Source organism: Arachis duranensis, chromosome 4 (assembly GCF_000817695.3).
Source record: "Arachis duranensis cultivar V14167 chromosome 4, aradu.V14167.gnm2.J7QH, whole genome shotgun sequence".
Lineage (NCBI taxonomy): Eukaryota > Viridiplantae > Streptophyta > Magnoliopsida > Fabales > Fabaceae > Arachis > Arachis duranensis.
In genome coordinates, this window is record NC_029775.3 from 43,073,938 (window position 1) to 43,097,142 (window position 23,205).

At 35.9% G+C, this 23,205-nt stretch overlaps 1 protein-coding gene across 1 annotated transcript; it reads right to left on the reverse strand.

Annotated features, from left to right (window-relative positions):
• Window positions 1-10,960: 10,960 nt before the first annotated feature.
• On the reverse strand, window positions 10,961-13,510 carry LOC107484054 (cytochrome b5-like). The gene is made up of 3 exons (XM_016104665.3): window positions 13,421-13,510; window positions 11,900-11,966; window positions 10,961-11,235 (listed from the first exon to the last, which is right to left on the reverse strand). The coding sequence occupies exons 1-3, from the start codon at window positions 13,505-13,507 to the stop codon at window positions 10,961-10,963; spliced, it is 429 nt and encodes a 142-aa protein (XP_015960151.1). The 5' UTR covers window positions 13,508-13,510.
• Between the last annotated feature and the right edge of the window lie 9,695 nt (window positions 13,511-23,205).

Consider the following 23,205-nt stretch of genomic DNA (forward strand, 5'->3'; position numbering starts at 1 on the left):
AGATGATTAGCCGTGCTGTGACAGAGCATTTGGACCATTTTCACTGAGAGGATGGGATGTAGCTATCAACAAGTGTGATGCCTCCAGACGATTAGCCGTGCGACTGACAACCACATAGGACCATTTTCCCGAGAGGATGAAAGTAGCCACAGTTGATGGTGAACCCCTATACAAAGCTTGCCATGGAAAGGAGTAAGAAGGATTGAGTAGAAGCAGTAGGAGAGCAGGCGTCCCTGGGCTTTACAGCATCTCCATCCGCTTATCTGAAATTCCCACCAATGAATCTGCATAAGTATTCTATCCCTTTTATTATTCCTTTTTATTATTTATTCCAATAATCACAATTACCCTTTAATATCTGCCTGACTGAGATTTGCAAGGTGACCATAGCTTGCTTCATACCAACAATCTCTGTGGGATCGACCCTTACTCACGTAAGGTTTATTACTTGGACGACCCAGTACACTTGCTGGTTAGTTGAACGAAGTTGTGATAACAACTGGTGCCACAATAATGATTTCATACAACTTAAAGAACAATGATCACGATTTCGTCCACCAATGGACGATGCGAACGCGTGGCAGGGAAAACGCGAATGACATGTCCGCATGGATGACGCGATCGCGTGACGTGCGCGATCTGCATAATCTACAGAATTCGCTGGGGGCCATTTTAGACCCTATTTTGACCCAGTTTTCAGCCCAGAACAGCAGACTAGAGCCAGAGAACATGCAGAAACCAGAACAACAATTCATTCTACACAGTTTTAGTTTTAGATCTATTTTTTACTCCTCCTCTAGGTTTTTCTCTCTACACATTCATAGTCCTTAGGATTTTATTTTTTCTACTACTTTTTGCATTGGGACACTGAGAAGAGTTATTACCTCATCAAGACTTCATCATTCCAGTTCGTTTTCTTTACTTGGCTTTACTCTTCCATGTCCTTTGCTTTGCTTAATTTTACCATTGGAATATTTTTAAGATTATTTAATACAAGGATTACATTTATTTTTAATTGATTATTTTGATTTTTATTTACAATGTCTTTCTTCAATTTCCTTTCATATGTTATGAATTTTACATTCACAATGAGCAAGTAGTTCCCTAACTTGATGGGGAGTTGATTGAAAGGAACCCTTGAGTTGGAAGGCTTAAAAGAAAGAATGTAATTGGGTTTATTGTTGGATTGCCCTATAGTCACTAATACCAATCCCTTTTAATTAAGTGGGTTGCAACTCGTGAACGGACATAGCATTCTAACTTGTTTGACTTTCACTTACCTAGTAAGAGATAACTAAACGGGATAACCTTTAATTATCAATTAATCTAGAGAGTAATTCAACAATAATGGGGCTTCCAACAAATCAACTCCCAGTCAAGGCTTTTATTCACATTATTCAAATTCTCCAATTTAATTTCCTGTTTACTCAACTCAAACCTTTTTGAAAACATCTGATTAATAAAATAGCACACTTTTCTGCAATTCGTTGGGAGACGACCTGGGATTCATACTCCCAGTATTTTAACTTTAAATTTCTGTGACACCTTTCTAAATTGATAAGTTGATTTCTGGCGAGTTAAGAACTATACTTGCAACATATATATTTTAATAATTTTTTAATTCGCCAATTTCTGCTTGCATCAGGGACAAGCAATAATTTAAGTTTGGTGTTATGATGAGTGGATATTTTATATGCTTTTTGGTAGTGTTCTCATGTAACTTTTAACAGGTTTTAGTCACTTTTTGTGATATTTTTATTAATTTTTATGCAAAAATCACATTTCTAGATTTTACTATGAGTTAGTGTGTTTTTCTATAATTTTAGGTAGTTTCTGGCTGAAATTGAGGGACCTGAGCAAAAATCTGATTCAGAGGCTGAAAAAGGACTGCAGATGCTGTTGGATTCTGACCCTCCTGCACTCGAAGTGGATTTTCTAGAGCTACAGAAACCCAATTGGTGCTCTTTTAATTGCGTTGAAAAGTACACATCTTGGGCTTTCCAGCAATATATGATAGTCTAAACTTTGCCTGAGATTTGATGGGCCAAACCGGCGTTTAAACGCCCACTATAGACCCTTTTTCTGGCGTAAAACGCCAGAACTGGCACCAAAGCTGGAGTTAAACGCCCAAACTGGCATCCAAGCTGGTGTTTAACTCCAGAAACGGTACATGCACGTGAAAGCTAGGAAGCTCAGCCCAAACACTCACCAAGTGGGCTCCGAAAGTGGTTTTCTGCACTCTCTACATCTAGTTACTCATTCTCTGTAAACCTAGGTTACTAGTTTAGTATAAAATTACTTTTAGAGATTTATTTTGCAACTTATGACATTTTGACAAATCCTATTTTATCTTCTACAGTATGAACCTCTAAACCCTATAGGTGGGAGTGAGGAGCTCTGCTGTATTTCAATGGATTAATGCAATTACTGCTGTTCTCTATTCAATCACGTTTGTTTCTATTCTAAGATACTCACTCGTATTTCAACATGGAGAATGTAATGATCCGTGACACTTATCATCATTCCCTAACTTATGAACGTGTGCCTGACAACCACTTCTGTTCTACATGAGCTCAACGTAGTCATTGGGCGACAGCTTGAGTGCGTATCTCTTGGGTTTCTAATCCATGAGTTTGACCTGCATCTCCTGACAACAGAGCACTCAAACTCGTGAGATCAGAACCTTCGTGGAAGAGGCTAGAACCAATTGGCAGCATTCTTGAGATCTGGAAAGTCTAAACCTTGTTTGTGGTATTCCGAGTAGGATCAGGGATGGGATGACTGTGACGAGCTTCAAACTCGCAAATGTTGGGCGCAGTGATAGTGTGCAAAAGGATAAATGTATCCTATTCCGACACAAGTGAGAACCGACAGATGATTAGCCATGCACGAAACCGTAAAGAACTTGTTTTCACCGAGAGGACGGATGGTAGCCATTGACAACGGTGATCCACTAACATACAGCCTGCCATGGAAGGGACATGCATTTCTGGAAGAAGAAGACAGTAGGAAAGCAGAAATTCAGAAGACAGAGCAACTCCAAAACCTCAACCTGCTCTCTATTATTGAATAACAAGTACCATTCTTTTCATGCTCTTTTACTTTTCACAAACAAAATCATTTTTATTATTAATCTCCTGACAATCTCCGTGGGATCGACCCTTACTCACGTAAGGTAATACTTGGACGACCCAGTGCACTTGCTGGTTAGTTGTGCAGAGTTGCAAAAGTGTGATTGCAATTCCGCGCACCAAGAAGTATTCTGGGCGTTAAACACCAGAAATGGTAGCCAGACTGGCATTTAACGCCAGGAAAGGCAGCAGAGCTGGCGTTAAACGCCAGAATGGCACACGAAGGGCGTTAAAATGCCAAAAAGGTGCAAGGATGAGAAATCCTTGACACCTCAGGATCTGTGGACCCCACAGGACCCCCATCTACCCAAACTCACTCTCTCTCCTCTTCACACCTTTCCATAACACTCTTCCCCAAATACCATTCACCTATCAAATCCTACCCTCTTCCCTATAATCTCTCCACCACTCACGTCCATCCACTCTTCCCCAAAAACCCCACATAAAATCCCACCTACCTCACCATTCAAATTCAAAATATTTCCCTCTCAAACCCACCCATTCTCACACGAATTACCTCTCTCCCTTACCCTATAAATACCCCTCCTTACCACCCTCAATTTCACACATCACAAACACTTCTTCACCCCCTTAGTCGAACTACTCATACACTCCCATCTCCTCTATTTCTTCTTCTTCTACTCCCTTCTTTCTTCTTTTGCTCGAAGACAAGAAAACCTCTTAAGTTTGGTGTAGGAAAAAGCTTTGCTTTTTGTTTTTCCATAACCATTAATGGCACCTTCAGCCAGAGAAACCTCTAGAAAGAGGAAAGGGAAGGCAGTTGCTTCCACCTCCGAGACATGGGAGATGGAGAGATTCATCTCAAAGGTCCATCAAGACCACTTCTATGAAGTTGTGGCCAAGAAAAAGGTGATCCTCGAGGTCCCTTTCATGCTCAAAAAGAGTGAATATTCGGAGATCTAACGTGAAGTGTGAAGAAGAGGTTGGAAAGCTCTCACCAACCCTATCCAACAAGTCAGAATCTTAATGGTTCAAGAGTTCTATGCTAATGCATGGATCACTAAGAACCATGATCAAAGTATGAACCCGAATCCAAAGAATTGGCTCACAATGGTTCGGGGAAAATACTTGGATTTCAGTCTGAAAACTGTGAGGTTGGCATTCAACATGCCAATAATGAGAGGAGATTCTCATACTTTCACTAGAAGAGTCAACTTTGATCAAAGGTTGGACCAAGTCCTTATGGACATCTGTGTGGAAGGAGCCCAATGGAAGAGAGACTCCAAAGGCAAGTCGGTTCAACTAAGAAGGCCTGACCTCAAACCCATGGCTAGAGGATGGTTGGAGTTCATCTAACGCTCTATCATTCCTTCTAGCAATCGGTCTGAAGTAACTGTGGATCGGGCTGTCATGATCCATAGTATCATGATTGGAGAGAAAGTAGAAGTTCATGAAATCATACCTCTAGAACTATACAAGGTGGCTGACAAGCCCTCCACTTTGGCAAGGTTAGCCTTTCCTCATCTCATCTGTCACCTATGCAATTCAGCCGGAATTGCCATAGAGGAAGACATCCACATTGAAAAGGACAAGCCCATAACTAAAAAGAGGATGGAGAAAACAAGAGAGCCCACTCATGGACCCCAACAAGAGCATGAGGAAGTTCCTCATCAAGAAATTCCTAAGATGCCTCAAGGGATGCATTTTCCTCCACACAACTATTGGGAGCAACTTAACACCTCTTTAGGAGATTTGAGCTCCAATATGGAGCAACTAAGGATGGAGCACCAAGAGCACTCCATTATCCTCCATGAAATCAGAGAGGACCAAAGAGCCATGAGAGCAGAGCAACAAAGGCAAGGAAGAGATATTGAGGAGCTAAAGCACTCCATAGGGTCTTCAAGAGGAAGAACTAGCCGTCGTCACTAAGGTGGACCTGTTCTTTAATTTTCTTGTTATTTGTTCTTCTATTTTTTGTTTCCTATGCTTTATGTTTTGACTATGTTTGTGTCTTCATTACATGATCATTAGTGTTTAGTGTCTATGTCTTAAAGCTAAGAATGTTCCATGAATCTTTCACCTTTCTTAAATGAAAAATGTTTCTATTTCCAAAAGAACAAGAAGTACATGAATTTTGAATTTTATCTTGAAATTAGTTTAATTATTTTGATGTGGTGGCAATACTTTTTGTTTTCTGAATGAATGCTTGAACAGTGCATATTTTTTATAGTGAGGTTTATGAATGTTAAAATTGTTGGCTCTTGAAAGAATAATGAAAAAATAGAAATGTTATTGATAATCTAAAAAATCATAAAACTGATTCTTGAAGCAAGAAAAAAAAGTGAAAAATACAGCTTGCGAAAAAAATGGCGAAAAATAAACAAAAAGAAAGAAAAAGAAAAAGCAAGCAGAAAAAGCCAATAGCTCTTTAAACCAAAAGGCAAGAGCAAAAAGCCAGTAACCCTTTAAACTAAAAGGTAAGGGTGAAGAGGATCCAAGGCTTTGAGCATCAGTGGATAGGAGGGCCCAAAGAAATAAAATCATGGCCTAAGCGGCTAAATCAAGTTGTCCCTAACCATGTGCTTGTGTCATCAAGGTCCAAGTAAAAAGCTTGAGACTGAGTGGTTAAAGTCATGATCCAAAGCAAAAAGAGTATGCTTAAGAACTCTGGGCACCTCTAACTGAGGACTCTAGCAAAGCTAAGTCACAATCTGAAAAGGTTCACCCAGTTATGTGTCTGCGGCATTTATGTATCCGGTGGTAATACTGGAAAACAAAATGCTTAAGGTCACGGCCAAGACTCATAAGTAGTTTTGTTCAAGAATCAACATACTAAACTAGGAAAATCAATAACACTATCTGAATTCTGAGTTCCTATGGATGCCAATCATTCTAAACTTCAAAGGATAAAGTGAGATGCCAAAACTATTCAGAAGCAAAAAGCTACTATTCCCGCTCATCTAATTAGAACTAAGCTTCATTGATATTTTGAAATTTATTGTGTATTCTCTTCTTTTTATCCTATTTTGTTTTTGGTTGTTTGGGGACAAGCAACAATTTAAGTTTGGTGTTGTGATGAGCGGATAATTTATATGCTTTTTGGCATTATTTTTAGGTAGTTTTTAGTATGTTTTAGTTACTTTTTAATATATTTTTATTAGTTTTTATTCAAAAATCACATTTCTAGACTTTAATATGAGTTTGTATGTTTTTTTGTAATTTCAGGTATTTTCTGGCTGAAATTGAGGGACCTAAGCAAAAGTCTGATTCAGAGACTGAGAAAGGACTGTAGATGCTGTTGGATTCTGACCCTCCTGCACTCGAAGTAGATTTTTGGAGCTACAGAAGCCCAATTGGAACGCTCTCAATTGCGTTGGAAAGTAGACATCTTGGGCTTTCCAGCAATTTATAATAGTCCATACTTTTCCTGAGATTTGACGGCCCAAACTGGCGTCCAAATGCCCACCAGAGACCCTTTTCTAGCTTTAAACGCCGGAACTAGCACCAGAACTGGATTTAAACGCCCAAACCAGCATCCAAGCTAGCGTTTAACTCCAAGAATCACCTATGCACATGAAAGCTTCAAAGCTCAGCCCAAATACACACAAAGTGGGCCCCGGAAGTAGATTTCTGCACTATCTACACTCAGTTACTTATTTTTTGTAATCCCTAGCTTATGCCATTTTTTCACATTTGGGAGGCTGGCCATTCGGCCATGCCTAGACCTTTCTCTCTTATGTATTTTCCAACGGTGGAGTTTCTACACCCATAGATTAAAGTGCAGAGCTCTACTGTTCTTCATGAATTAATGCAAGTACTATTGTTTCTCTTTCAATTCACGCGTACTTCTTCTCCAAGATATACCCTCGTTCTTAATTCAGTTAAGTCAGAATGAAGGGGTGACCCATGACAATCACCCACTATCTTCGTTACTCACTTAGCCAAGATTCGCGTGCCTGACAACCACAAGCGGTCTACATGATATTCAACGTAGTCATTGGACGACAACCGGAGTATAATCTCTTGGGTCTCTGATCCATGGATTTGACTCGCCTCTCCTGACAACAGAGCATTCAAATCCGTAAGATTAGAACCTTCGTAGTATAGGCTAGAACCAATTGGCAGCATTCCTAAGATCCGGAAAGTTTAAACATTGTCTGTGGTATTCCGAGTAGGATCTGGGATGGGATGACTGTGACGAGCTTCAAACTCACGAATGTTGGGCGCAATGACAGTGTGCAAAAATCGACAGATGATTAGCCGTGCAAAAACCGTACCTGGACCATTTTCACTAAGAGGACGGATGGTAGCCATTGACAATGGTGATCCACCAACATACAGCTTGCCATGGAAGGGAGCACGCATGATTGGATGAAGACAATAGGAAAGCAGAGGTTCAGAAGCAACAAAGCATCTCCAAACGCTTATCTGAAATTTCCACCAATGAATTACATAAGTATCTTTATTTTATTTTATGTTTTATTCATCTTTTAATTATCAAAACCTCATAACCATTTGAATCCGCCTGACTAAGATTTTCTGGATAACCATAGCTTGCTTCAAGTCAACAATCTCTATGGGATCAACCCTTACTCGCGTAAGGTTTATTACTTGGACGACCCAATGTACTTACTGGTTAGTTGCGCGGAGTTGCAAAAATGTGAATACAATTTCGTGCGCCATTAAGCCTACACCAAATAAGCTAATTAGAAATAGTCAAATGTGAATCATGCATTCTTAGCTACACATTTTCTTACAATACTTGACTAGATTAAAGATCAGCAAGCATGCCACTAGCTAAACCCGGACACTAGCGACCAAAAGGTTAGCTCAATGTTTTCTTTAAACCAAATTCGGTAACTTATATTTTACAAGGTCATGATTCCACTAGTTCGCACAAAATTGTCACTATTCTAAGTAATTATTCACATACATCTAAAATGAAACCACCTAAAATCAAGATAATAAATAGAAAAACTAAGCAAACATTTTGTTACCAAAACTTATAAGTCATGTTGAGAGCCCATAATAACTGCGCCTCATTCACCGACTTATACCACGTGCACTATCCTATAATTATCAGCTGCTTTGGATAGCGATTGTATTGAAAGAGGTGCTCCTAGCCCCATCTACAACAACAACAACATTGAACTGACCTATAAACTTGAAAGAAATAAAGAAGATATACAAGAATGAGAAAATGTGCATTATTAGTTTTTCTAAATTGATGATCCTCATAGCACAAATATTCCAAGTTAATAAAAATTTCTGAACTGTATAGTTCATCTAACCTAAAAGAGAAACAAGACAATGGAATCTAGAAATTCAGTAACAGTTACAGAAAAAGTTCTTGTGAATTCGATTGAGAGAGAAAAGACGCGTAAGAGAAAGCGGAGAAGGACCAATGTAGGAGGAGCGACGGCAGCACAAGCAACAGGAGAGACAGTGGCGCCAACTTGAGGAGCGACAGAGGCACAGTAAGAACAGATCGTGGCAGCGGCTCGAGCAAGAAGAGCGACGGCGGCGTAACCCTGACAGAGGAAAATGACAGCAGCGGAGAATAACGGTGGCGCAACCCTGAATTTAGGGTAGAACAAGGGGAATTGTGTTTTTGGTGATTGGGGAATTTGGGGATGAAATGAGAAATTTGGGGTAATTGGGTTCTAAACTTTGGACGCGGGAAGTAGACACGGTTATTTGTGACTTTAGTGATAAAAATTGACGGCAAATTTGTCGATTTTAATTTAAAAAAAAAGCAACACTCTGCACGTCTATTTTATACCTTAAATCTACACCATTAATTTGATTTTAGTAAGCAATCTAGATCGTTTATATTTATCGATGGTAAATGTTATCGATATTTTAAATATTAAAATCGATGTTGTGTTCGTCGATTTTAAAATAAAAGTATTTTCTGCTTCTCGTTTGTCGACAGTGTGACGATAATGGTACTAAGGTTAATTCATTATAAAAATATCGATGGCCTGACTATCGATTTTAATATTTTATTTTTTATTATGTTTTTTAACAATATCGACAGCTAACTGTCGAAAAATATCGACGGCAGAAATAGCCGTCGATTTTTGGTGTCGAAAAAAATGCTTTTTCTTGTAGTGTATGATGAAACATTAGCAAAGCTATGTTCACCGAAGAGTACTGATATTTACTCATACCGGCAGATTTTGAGCTCGATAATAATATTATTAAATAAATTCTTATTTTAATTAAAGCGGCTAAAAATAAAATATCAATAATAATGATGATGATGATGATGATGATGATGATGATGATGATGATGATGATGATGATGATGATGATAATTATCTTATCTTTTCTCAAAATATCTCATTATAATAAAAATTATATAAAAATTCTAATTAATTTAATTATCAAAAAATCAATTTAATTATTCTTAATAAAATATGTTCTAAAAATAAAATAATAAAAATCTCAAACTTAATAAAATAAATCATAACTTATTTATATTTAGATTTTTCAAAAATCTGGGTCATTACAGAAAATTTTAATTGTTACAAAATACATGTATAGCTTAACTCATTTTTAATGTATATTTTGTATTTTAATGTGAATTCTACACTAATATCTAATTTTAATGACTAATTTTAGTGTACACCTAATATAATTGATAAATTTTATATTGGCACATTAAACATTAAATTGTCAATGTATTTATTGAATAAAGAGCTTAAAAAAATTTGAATTTCTTTTTGGACTTAGAGCATCAAAAAAAAATAGATGTTATGCCATTATTATATGGAGAAATGTTATTCATCCTTTAACAATCATCTATTAATCAATCTTTAAATTTAATTTATTAAGTGTAATATTTTTTAATAGATTCATATTATAAGTTTGTATAAAAATAGAACACATCATGTAACTTCTTTTTTCACCCATTGTGGAGGTTATATTTTTTTCTCTCTTCTTTTAAAAAAAGTGGTTAGTTTTATTCTTTTCATTTATTCATTTTTATTTTTCAACTTACCGTATTTTTTGTCATCTTCATCATCAAAAATAAAATAATGACACATTAAAATCATTTAAAACATATTTTGAAGCATAGTTTTGTTTTGGATGTATTGTAGATATTTAATGTAGTATTTTAAATATTCTCAAAATATATCTAAAATAATAAATATAATATTTTTAAAACGCATCCAAAACTTATCCCATAAACTTTTTTTCCATAAAATTAAATGAATCGAAAGATGGGAGAAACACATTCATTTTGAAATAAGAATTTTGGTGATATTTGATTTTGATAATAATTATGTATTTTTAAATTTTATGATGATATAATTTTGAATTTTAAATTTAATTTAATATATTTTCAAATTGATTATTTTAAATATCGAAGACAAAGTATTTAGAACATCAAATCTATGTATGAATTTATTGTAATTATTTATTTAAATTTTAAAATAAATAAAAAATAGAAGAATTTAATAGATACCTATAGTTGCACTGTATTATATGATACTAAGATCAGAACGTTGCTATAATGCCAAGATGCTGGATTTCAAAAAACATCTAAAACTCAAATATGGAAACATCCAATATTTATTCTAGTAGAAACATATACACATACATCTTAAAATCTTGTACATACTACTAGAACTGTGGACAACGTAGACTATTCTAGTAGCATATTAGTAACAGAGTAAGACTGGAAAATAAGGAAGCTGAAAAGTGACAGTGAAAAAACATGAATGATACATACATATTGCTTCCTGGTAATTGTAGTTCAAAACAAATGTTGAAAATAAAAAGAAAAACTTTCACGTTTAGTTAAAAACAAAAAATATTATTTTCAACCATATCTATTCAAAGTGCCATTTTAGTATTGCTTATTCTGATTTCTTGTAGAAACGAACACCAAATGCCAAACCCAAGATAATCAAGGGAATCAAAAACTGGAGGATCTTGGCAGTTAAGTTTGATGATGATGATGATATCCTCGTTGACGATTGAGGTGGTTGAGCATGTTTAGAAGATGGAGGAGACTTAGCCCCAGCAGATTTCATGGTGGACAAATCAATGTCTCCTATGTAGTAGTCATTCAACATTTTTCTTGCATTCTTACTATGACCAACATCCTCAAAATCATCGGTTGCATCTTTTGCTGTATGCAATATGATATTTGGATTAATAAAAAACGATAAATTACTATTTTCACACATAAAAGAAAGATGAAGTTAGTTACTTAAAAATGCTAACGAATAAATATCTGAATTAGTTCCAAAATATTTTAAATTGGATGGTTTGATATCAGTAAATTTTTGTTGTTTATACGTTCTTTAGAATTATTTTTATTGGACAAATTAATCCTTTCTATATTTATAATGGAGATTAATTTATCTTATTGTAATATTTTTCAAAATTTAATTATCTTATAATAAAATTTATTAGGGATTTATTTGAAAACTTAATATGTCTTACGAAAGTAATTTTCGAATACTTTTAGTGAAAAATTTATTGCGATCAAAAGTGTCTCATTTAAAATTTTTTAGAAACTAATTTAAATATTTACTCTAATAATTTGACAAACTTTATTAATTCGATATTTTTTTTAATTCTTACGGGCTGCCAATATTATTTTATTCATTTAAAAATAATTTCATCAAAACTAAAATCTTTCAAATATTAAATGGCACTCTATTATCAAAAGTCAAAATTAAATATGATTTGCATGCAAACATCTTGTAAATAATCACAGTAGCTATAGAGAGACAATGAAGGGTGATGTAAATTATTAAGTGCATTAATTTGAGAGATTTTCATAATACCTGTGGAAGACACAACCACATCACCTCCACCAGGGTGATCATCTAAGAATTTCGTGACATCGTAAACCTATTTTCAAAGATAATTGTTATAAATTAAATGGAAAAAAACATATTGATGGAAGTCACTAGGGAAACAAGCTATCACTAACTAAATTAGCCATAAATGATGAAGATACTAATATGTATAACGAATATTAATTATTGAGAAATGATAGACAAAAACACATTTGCAAACTCTAAAACATGTATATTCCTAAATGGTTATTACATCTATATTAGATTCTTATTCTGTTTTTAGTACCAATTAGGCATATAGATATTTTAGTCAAATATTAAACATGTATATAGTTAATTTTTTTTATTTGAAGTGAGGCAAACTATTATCTTATTTAATCTCAAACATTATAAATATTTATGAACTAACAATCTTTTATAAATTCTTGGCGTAAAACAAGGTGTTCAAACTGACTTCGAACAATCAAAGATACTCCCAAAATCTACCATTTCATAAAATGACTTTCTAAACATTTGGCTTTTTGTGTTGAGATTAGTAGTATAGGACAACTTTTCAAACTAGTTGCAAATTTGTCATGACAAAAATTTATCTCATGCATTAAAATATTATCATAAAAATGCCTCAAGGCCTAACAACATGATCAAATGCACACAAACAATCAAACATAATGTGGAACTTGTTTTCTATTCAATGCACTCCGTGAATATTTTAACAAAGAGGTGACACTCATTTCATTTCATTATATTTTAGTTGTTATTGTTTATATATTGGTAGGGAATTATAAAAATGCCAACCCAGTTATGATTTCTTGAATATAGAGACAAAGCAAAATTGGATACCCATTAATAATTATAAAATGAGCATTATATATAATTATTTATGTAATTTTTTTATTAGTTTAATATTTTTAGATTAAGTAATTTCATAATATCGTATTAGAACTTTATGATCTAAACATTTAAAATTTTTTATGAAAGAAAAAAATTTCAGTATACGACAAAATGAATTGATGCAAAAATTCATATAAAACCAAGAAAAAAAACCTTACGTAAAGGGAGGACGACATATAATCATTGGTATATTCCTTTTTAATAATCAATGTGTTCAAAAGCTCCGATTGAAGAAGAATTATCACATTGTCTTCATTATCCTTCTTATTGTTCAATTAACTATAAGAACCATTTTGATAAATGGCAATTCCAAAAGAAATTAGTTGTTACGACGAGCAAAAATAATCAATCTCAAAATATCTACGAAGATAAAGTGTTTAGGAAAACTGAAAGATGTTCATCCGATAGAAATGCAACAAATTGAATGACAATGATAGAATGTTCATCTCATCGAATTAAACTCAACATTGCATAAATCCATTCTACCTAAATTTTCTGAAAAATATTTTAGATAAATATGAGAACAGCAAACCAAGATTCAAAGGTCACAAACAAAATCAAAATTCATTCAAACAACCAAATTTGCATTCATGAATTAATTAGATTATTATGTACCTTGCCATCAATGATAAGCCAACAATCATTATAGGTTTTGTGCTGAGATACTTCAGCAAAAGTGTAGACCTTACGCTCCCCACTCATTTGTCTAAGGAGAGCAATCAATTCAATATTGTCTATTGGTACGAAGAATTTGATGATTGTCCAATATTATGGTTTTATGTTGTGGTAAGAAGCTTTTTAATGATGCGAGGAACATGCAGGACGGTCAGAATAGCAATGATTTTCGATGATTGGTTATAAGGCTTATGATGAGGGGTGAGAAATGGCTACGTCACCAACTAGCTCTTTGAAGATCCTATTTCAACATTTTATACATGTGACGAGTAACGAGATTTATTATTTTTCTTCGTAGAGCATACAAATTAGGAGGGTTCTAATAATGGTTGGGAATACGTGGGTATATTCAACAAAATACCATCATGAATTATGATTATTGTTGTTGTTTATTTTTTCTATAAAAGAACAAGTTTTTGAATTTTATCAACTATGGTAGTGTCCTCTATTAAAACTAGAAATGCATATTATATATAAAAAAGAATATAATAATAAGATATACATTTTATGAGTAATTTAAATTCAACTTGTTTTTACTTATAGAATCTAAAATTAGGACATTCATAATTTGGTTAGATTAACAATATATATTATTTATTGAATGAAAATTAATAAATTTTATTTATTAAATTATTTACATATAAAATATTAATACATATAGAAATATAATTATTGAATTGACTTACTTTAAAAATCTTTAATACTTATAATTACTATATATTTATTAGTAAATTATCCTCGTGATGAATATAGTATTAGAGTTTTTTCATGTTAATAATGCTACTGAATTTTCAAATGCATATAGACTTGGATATCTCACATGGTTCGGTGCTATATGATGTTGATGAACCTACCATTCAAAGTCTTAATAATGGCTGCCTGGTGGCAGATCAAATTCTTAAACTTGTTCTAAATGTTGATATATTAGTAGATTTAATTATCTGGCATGTATTAATTTGATAATCTGTTAACCTTTGACAATGATAACAGTTTCGAACCATAATGATAGGAGGAGAGGATATCTGGTTTACCATTCTTACAGAATCATTAAATAATGGGAATAACAAATGCGATGGATTTGGTGGATTATGTTCAGGAGCTTGGGTGATTTCCCTCTCTTACATATTATTAATTATATGTGCTTTTCCCATTAATTTTATCCCCTAATGTAAGTATGCAGAATTATAATATGTTTGGTTTTGAAGGGCGATTTGCTAGAAAATGCTACGGTTGGAGCAATCCTGCATATCTTGTACTTGGTAACTTATTCTCTCTTGAGTTTGCAGAAAATATACTAGAAGTGATCAAGACAAACAAGTTCAGTTGATTTAATTATGAGTTAATTTTGAACAGTATTTTATATTTTGAACGCAACAGTTCATTGGAAACTAGAAAAGATCTGCATGTTAATAAGAAATCTTCTGAAAAATCTTATTACAAATAGTAACTCTTTAAAATGGAAGGTCTATGCAATTTGAAATTATATTGATTTTGTGCTAAATTTGCTTAGAATATTTGAGCATTATGAAAATAGTAGTTGAGACATAAGTTTCATTCTTGGTGTCTATCAATCCATTTGTGGTTTTATAAAGCTATTAGGTTATAATTGATAGCAACAAATTTATATTGTTTCATTGATTCAGAGAGTTTGGTTAATAAATTCTTATTACTTATTATTGGTGTTTTCTAGATTCAATGTCCATTTGGAATCTTCTTAGAGAGTTTTAACCAAGAAGGTTAACATGGTTGCCATACGTAATGAGTATGTCGGAACTGTGGGAGTCTGCGCACACAACTCCCAAATCCAAATACATACTCTTTGTAATCTGCATATAAGTTCTAGAAGTCTGCAGCTGGTAATGCTTACCAAATCTATATATCCGTGGTCTGTGATGTCTAACCATGGCTAGTGTCGCTATAAGCATTGGACCAGTAAGAAGGAGACACCTGGTAGATTGACTTGCATATGAGAATGCTTGTGATCGGTTTGAAGGACGGTAAATGTAACACCCTACCGTAGAAAGTTTTATACTTAAGTCATAAATCAATGATTACGAAGCATTATGACACCTAAAGAAAAAGATACATACTTAATATTTGAAAAACAATAACATAACTAGGAGCCTCTGAAGGAAAGATAAACAAAATTGAGTGCCGACATTCACACATACACGAAATGATAATGTAAGGAACGTCGATATATAGGAACAAAACATACACACACACATAAGTTTGGAATAAGATACATAATGATTACTGGTGGACGAAATTGTGATCAACAATAATGGCTCTTTGGCATGTGCATAAAAACATTAACTCAGCACTTTCTTTTCACAATCTCATTCAACTAACCAGCAAGTGTACTGGGTCGTCCAAGTAATAAACCTTACGTGAGTAAGGGTCGATCCCACAGAGATTGTTGGTATGAAGCAAGCTATAGTCACCTTGTAAATCTCAGTTAGGCAGATTAAATGGTTATGGGTTTCGAAAATTAATAATAAATAGAAAATAAAAAGGGATAGAAATACTTATGTAAATCAATAGTGGGAATTTCAGATAGGCGTGTGGAGATGCTAGAATCCTTTCTTATCTCTACTTTCTTATTACATTCATCCAATCCTTCTTACTCCTTTCCATGGCAAGCTGTATGTAGCGCATCACCATCATCAATGACTACTTTCAATCCTCTCGGGAAAATGGTCCTATACGTTGTCACTGCACGGCTAATCGTCTGGAGGCATCACCCTTGTTGATAGCTACATCCCATCCTCTCAGTGAAAATGGTTCAAATGCTCTGTCACAGCACTGCTAATCATCTGTCGGTTCTCAATCAGGTTGGAGTAGAATCTATTGATTCTTTTGTGTTTGTCATCACGCCCAGCCTTCAGGAGTTTGAAGCTCGTCATAGTCATTCAATACCGGAATCTTACTCGGAATACCACAGACAAGGTTAGACTTTCCAGATTCCCGGAATCCTACTCGGAATACCACAGACAAGGTTAGACTTTACAGATCCCCATGAATGCCGCCATCTATCTAGCTTATACCACGAAGATTCTGTTGGGGAATCTAAGAGATATGCGCCCGGCCTAGAGTAGAACGAAAGTGGTTGTCAGTCACGCGCGTTCATAGGTGAGAATGATGATTAATGTCACGGATCATCACATTCATCAAAGTGTTGTGCAACATATATCTTGGAATAAGAATAAAAGAGAATTGAATAGAAAGTAATAATAATTGTATTGAAACTTGAGGTACAGCAGAGCTCCACACCCTTAATCTATGGTGTGTAGAAACTCCACCGTTGAAAATACATAAGTGAAAGGTTCAGGCATGGCCGAATGGCCAGCCCCTTAAAACGTACTCAATGGCCTCCTAAGATGAAGAATAAAACAAAACTGAGACCAAAGATGAAACGTGGTCAAAAGACGACTAGTACACTAGTAAAAAGTCTTATTTATACTAAACTAGCTACTAGGGTTTACATGAGTAAGTAATTGATGCATAAATCCACTTCCGGGGCCCACTTGGTGTATGCTTGGGCTGAGCTTGATCTATCCACGAGCTGAGGATTCTCTTGGAGTTGAACGCCAAGTTATAACGTGTTTTGGGCGTTCAACTCCAGGTTGTGACGTGTTTCTGGCGTTTAACTCCAGACAGCAGCATGTACTTGGCGTTCAACGCCAATTTACGTCGTCAATTTCCGAATAAAGTATAGACTATTATATATTGATGGAAAGCTCTGGATGGCTACTTTCCAACGCCGTTGAGAGCGCGCCAATTGGAGTTCTGTAGCTCCACAAAATCCATTTTGAGTGCAGGGAGGTCAGATTCCAACAGCATCAGCAGTCCTTTTGTCAGCCTTTTTCAGAATTTTGCTCAAGTCCCTCAATTTCAGCCAGAAATTACCTGAAATCACAGAAAAACACATAAACTCATAGTAAAGTCCAGAAATGTGAATTTAACATAAAAACTAATGAAAACATCCCTAAAAGTAGCTTGAACTTACTAAAAACTACCTAAAAACAATGCCAAAAAGCGTATAAATTATCCGCTCATCACAACACCAAACTTAAATTGTTGCTTGTCCCCAAGCAACTGAAAATCAATTAGGATAAAAAGAAGAGAATATACTATAAATTTCAAAATATCAATGAATATTAATTCTAATTAGATGAGCAGGACTTGTAGCTTTTTGCTTCTGAACAGTTTTGGCATCTCACTTTTTCCTTTGTAGTTTAGAATGGTTGGCTTCTCTAGGAACTTAGAATTTCGGATAGTGTTATTTACTTTCCTAGTTAAGTATGTTGATTCTTGAACACAGCTACTTATGAGTCTTGGCCGTGGCCCTAAGCATTTTGTTTTCCAATATTACCACCGGATACATAAATGCCACAGACACATGACTGGGTGAACCTTTTCAGATTGTGACTTAGCTTTGCTAGAGTCCCCAGTTAGAGGTGTCCAGAGCTCTTAAGCACACTCTTTTTGCTTTGGATCATGACTTTAACCACTCAGTCTCAAACTTTTCACTTGGGCCTTCATGACACAAGCACATGGTTAGGGACAGCTTGATTTAGCCGCTTAGGCCTGGATTTGATTTCCTTAGGCCCTCCTATCCATTGATGCTCAAAGCCTTGTGATGTGTGGAAAGCGATCCAACACAAAACTCACCGGCAAGTGTACCGGGTCGCATCAAGTAATAATAACTCACATGAGTGAGGTCGATCCCACAGGGATTGAAGGATTGAGCAATTTTAGTTTAGTGGTTGATTTAGTCAAGCGAATCAAGTATTGGTTGAGTGGTTTATCTTTAACAGAAGCTAAATTGCTTGGAATGTAAAAGGGAGAAGGGAGAATTGCAATAAATTAAAGAGCAGGAAAGTAAAGGATGCTGAATCTTAAAGAACAAGAAATTAAATGACTGAAACTTAAAGTGCAAGAAATGTAAATTGCAGTAACTTAAAGTGCAAGAAATGTAAATTGCTTGAATATAAAATGGGAATTAAAGGTTGGGAATTCAGAATTCCAGTAAGAGAAAGTAGATTGCAACAATTAATAAAGTAGAAGATGAATTGGAATAAACTAAATTTCAAACAGAAAATGAAATTAAACTGCAGTAGGGGTTCACAGAAGAACCAACGAGGAAATTTGGGATCTCAGGACTCAAGAGACTAGATAGCAAAGTCTAGATCTCAATTGCCTTCCCAGATCCAAGTCCACCAAGCAATTGACAAGAAATTAAAGAAGAAGCAGTAAAGGAACTGAAATTCAACTTAATTATGCAGAAGAGGAATTAAAGAGATTTTGAATGGAGATTGAGACAGAATTTCCTGAATTCTTCACACCCAAAACTCAAACAAGAAAAATAAAAGTGCCCAAGCAAGAATGAGGAAGAAGAGAGATCAATTCTCCTCCCCAATTCTCTGAAATCTCAGTGAAGTCACCAAGAGAAAGTTCAAAAGCTCAAAATAAAAGTAAAGGTTCAAAGGAAAATTCAAAGTTCAAAAAAAAAAGCCAAGTAAAAGTCCTAATTACATCAAACTAGCTCCTATTTATACACTTTCTATTCTTGGATCTTGGGATATGGATGGGCTTTGATTTGGTGAAGAAATGAATTAAATTGGATTTTTAATTCAATTTTTGGCCCATGAAAGGTTGCTTCCAGGAGGCTGCCCTGCCCTTGTGGAGGGCAGGGCAGGATTTGGTGCGTGCGGCTATGATGCGGGTGTGGTGCGTTGGTGTGCGCTGCAGGATGCTGCCCTGCCCTCGCGGAGGGCAGGGCAGAAAAATTTGGTGCGCTAGATTGGTGCCTTGGTGCGCTGCTGGTGCTGCCGAATGATGCTTTGGTGCGCCAGATTGGTGCGCTGGCTGTGCCACAACAAAATGCTGCCCTGCCCTCGCGGAGGGCAGGGCAGTGTTTCCACCTTGAAGCCCCGTGTTCGAAACTTGGATGCTACACACGCTACCCATTTTCCTTGGCTTTCTTGGTACCAAAGTGAGGCTTAATTCCTTGCTTCCTCATAGTCCCGTGTTCAACTCTTGTGGCAAGCATTGGTAGGCATTTTCCTTTGATTTATTTTCCATGAAGGCCCGATACTGCCCTTGAGGAGGGCAGGGCAACATTTTGTTCTTCTTGATTCCAAGGCACAGATTTGTGCTCTGCCCTTGTAGTGGGCAGGGCAGAGTTGCCTTTCAAGCTTTGTTCCCTTATACTGCCCTCCTAGAGGGCAGTGTGCCCTTGTGGAGGGCAATGCTTGCTTCCTCCATTATAAGCCACGCCTTTTTCTCCTTTGGCCACACTTTCTTAGGCCACACTTTCTCTTTTATTCTTTTCTTCACCTACAATAAACCAAAACAACCACTCCAAGTATCACTAAATTCACAAGGCTTATAAATCAATTAAAATTCAATTAAAATTAGCTTAAACCTCATGAGTTAACATTAATTTCATGGTGGTTGTTTGATTTAAAGAAGTTATGCATTTTCACTCCAAATCACTTACTTAGGATGCAAGAAAGTGCATAAAGACTAATAAAACAAGTGAAATTAGCTTGAAAAATGGGTATATGATGACTTGTCATCACAACACCAAACTTAAATCTTGCTTGTCCCCAAGCAAGCATCAAATTTAAGAGCAATTGAAATGAATAAGAAAAGAACACATATCCTTCAAGAATCTGTGCTTGAAATTCTTGCTGCTGAGTCATCATTTGTTGTTGCCATCTTTCTTGTTTCTCCTCCATTTGACGCTGCCAAGCTTCTCGTTCCTCTTTATCTTTCAAATATTGCTCTCTAAATTCTGGATGGGGCTTTAGATATTTCTCTTGGCCCCCCTGATTTTGACCTTGTTGAGCCTGCATGAGTTGCTGAGATAGTTCTTCAATTGATCTTTGTAATTGGCTCATGTCTATGGCATCATGAGCTTGATTTCGTCCTTCCTCTCTTTGTGATCTCCTTTGTCTGGGAGCTACCACCCCTTCTTGATCTTCTTCTTCATTCATTCCCTCCATACTCTTCTTGGTGATTCCTTTTCCCTTTTTCACTTTTTCTGTATCCTCATCTTCAAAGATTACTCCAACTTTGTTGCATAGCCTAAGGATAGTACTTGGATGTCCAAGGCTACTTGATTTACTATCTCTCTCCCAGTCTGTATTTTCCACACATAGCCCTTGCAAGATTTCATCAGGATTATTTTCCATTTGCAATCTGGTCTCATAACTAGGCTCTGCATAAGTTATGGTTCTCAACTTTAGAGCCCTTGTGATGGCTGCTGGGCTGAAACTCACTTCAACTCCTCTGACATAACTTGTGTAAGGGGCACTATCTTTGTTTTCTTTTACAGCATTTGCATAGAACTTCCTGATCATGACAGCACTGATGTCAACAAGAGGAGCACATAAAAGTTCCCACCTTCTTTCTTTAGTGATTTGCCTCATGATGGGGTATTCCCCGTCTCTCAACTCAAGGCCTTTCTCATAAATGACATTCTTTGTCTCCATGAACCTATGATATCTCCCTTCATGGAATTGGGATCTAAATTTGTTTGCATCAAATGATGGAGGTTCGGCTACCATAGGTTCCTTTCCCGGCCTTCTTTTTGAACTTGAGGAGGCCATTGGATTTGAGGTGAGAAGAAAGGAAAAGTGAGAATAGAAGAAGTATGTGTTGTGTTTGGGATGAGTTTTGGTTCAGTTCTGTTGTGTGAGATAAGGGAATTATGTTGGTTTTGGGAGTAGAGGGGATTATGGTTTTCATATGAAGGTAGCTTGAATGAGTGTGTGAACCGTTTAGTGCTACGGCTATTAATAGGCAGATTCTTCAAGCTTTCCAACAAAACCACAATGAATGAAGAAGGAGCTCGTTGGTGCTCATGAACGGTTGAGATTGAGTTGTTCATCTAAGGGGTTCATGGAATGAACGGTCTGCATGCATTGTTGAGGCTTTGACGAGGATCCTCTTCCCATTGGCTGCATGCATTTAGGTGTTCGATGATGCATGCATGCAAATTCTGCTTCCCCATGAGCGCATTCTTCTAGGCACATGTGACCATCCTCACATAGCTTATCCTAGCCGTGGCCCCTCCTTGCTTTTGTCTCAATCTTTTTCTCCTGCATGAACCAAAACAGCTAGCCTTAGAACATTAATATAGTCGTTGGCAATTTATTTTCAATAAAAAAATTGTTTTGTTTTGTTTAATTGTTATTTATTATATATTTTTTTCGTGGTCAATTGTGTCCCTTAATTAAAGATGCTAAAAGTTGGTGAACACCAAACTCATCTTTTATTGAGGGGACGGCTTAACAATGCAAACCATTCTTCACAATTGATGCATTTTATATAAAAAAAATTTGATGCATGATCCCTTTCTGTATGGTTTTGAGTCCATGATTGGGAAATGATCTTCTGAACATTGTTACACATGCAGACACCAAACTTAGTGTTTAGTCATATGTTTCATCAAAAGAATTATGCATATGTTCTAAGAATAATCCCCTTTTTTGAAAAATGAACTTGGGTGTGCCTTAAGGTGCACCAAACTTAGAAGTTTGACATGTGCTTCAAAACAATGTATGCATTTTTTTTATGGACGTTCAAATATCATGCTCAGGTAATCATGGCTTATTAAATAAAAGAGAAGACAAAAATCTTAAACCATGGGTTGCCTCCCATGAAGCACTCTTTTATTGTCACTAGCTTGACATTGAACTCCCTCTAGGGTGGTTGATGCTGGTGATGTCTCAATTTGTCACCTCTCACTGTAAGCTTTCTCTGTGTGCCTTGATGCTCAATTTCCATATGCTCAAGAGAAAGTACTTGGTTGACAGTGTAGTAATCTTCTGTTCCCAGCTGTTGATACACTAGTTGCACCTTGTCACCCTTGGAAAACCCTTCAGTTGGGATTTTCTTATTCTTCCACCCTTTGTAAGCCTTCTTCTTGCTCTTCATCTTTTTCTTTCTTGTTGATCTTTCTTTCTTGACAGTGACTTGGGTTGTGATACCTTCCTTCTTGTTTATCATCCCAGCTTCTTTTTGAATTCCTTTTTCTTCTTGCAGCTGCTTATTTTTCTGTTCTACTGCCTTGTTGGTTGCTTGCTTTGGAAGGAAGTCACTACTTGTCTTGCTTGGGTTGCTTGCTTTGGAAGGAAGTCACTACTTGTCTTGCTTGTTTCTTCATTACTTTGTGATTCTGGAAAGACATTCAAGGTGATGCTCTCCTCATGCATCCTGAGGGTTAGCTCTCCCTGCTCTATATCTACAATGGCTCTAGCAGTGGCCAAAAATGGTCGACCAAGTATTATGGAATCATTTCCATTTTCTGATGAATACAGGATCACAAAATCTGCCGGATAGATGAACTTGTCAACCTTAACTAAAAGGTTCTCAATCAACCCTTTAGGATATACTACTGATTGGTCCACCAATTCCAAGGACATCTGTATTGGTTTCACCTCTTCTATGCCAAGCTTTTTCGCTAAGAATGATGGGATTAAATTTATGCTTGCTCCTAAGTCACACATCCCCTTTTTGATGAATAGGTTTCCAATAGTGCAGGGTAGGAAGAAGCCTCCAGGATCTTCAAGCTTGGGAGGGAGCCCTTTTTTGATTAGTGCACTACATTCCTCACTGAGCATCACCGTCTCCTTCTCATTCCAACTTCTTTTCTTATTGATGAGCTCCTTCAAAAACTTGGCATACAGAGGCATTTGCTCCAATGCCTCAGC

Excerpts from the sequence above, each read along its gene's own strand:
- LOC107484054 (XM_016104665.3), bottom strand. The coding sequence starts at position 13,507 with ATGAGTGGGGAGCGTAAGGTCTACACTTTTGCTGAAGTATCTCAGCAC. Across the intron at positions 11,967-13,420 it reads GGCTTATCATTGATGGCAAG|GTTTACGATGTCACGAAATT; the intron begins GTACATAATAAT and ends CTTTGAAAATAG. Across the intron at positions 11,236-11,899 it reads TGTGGTTGTGTCTTCCACAG|CAAAAGATGCAACCGATGAT; the intron begins GTATTATGAAAA and ends TATTGCATACAG.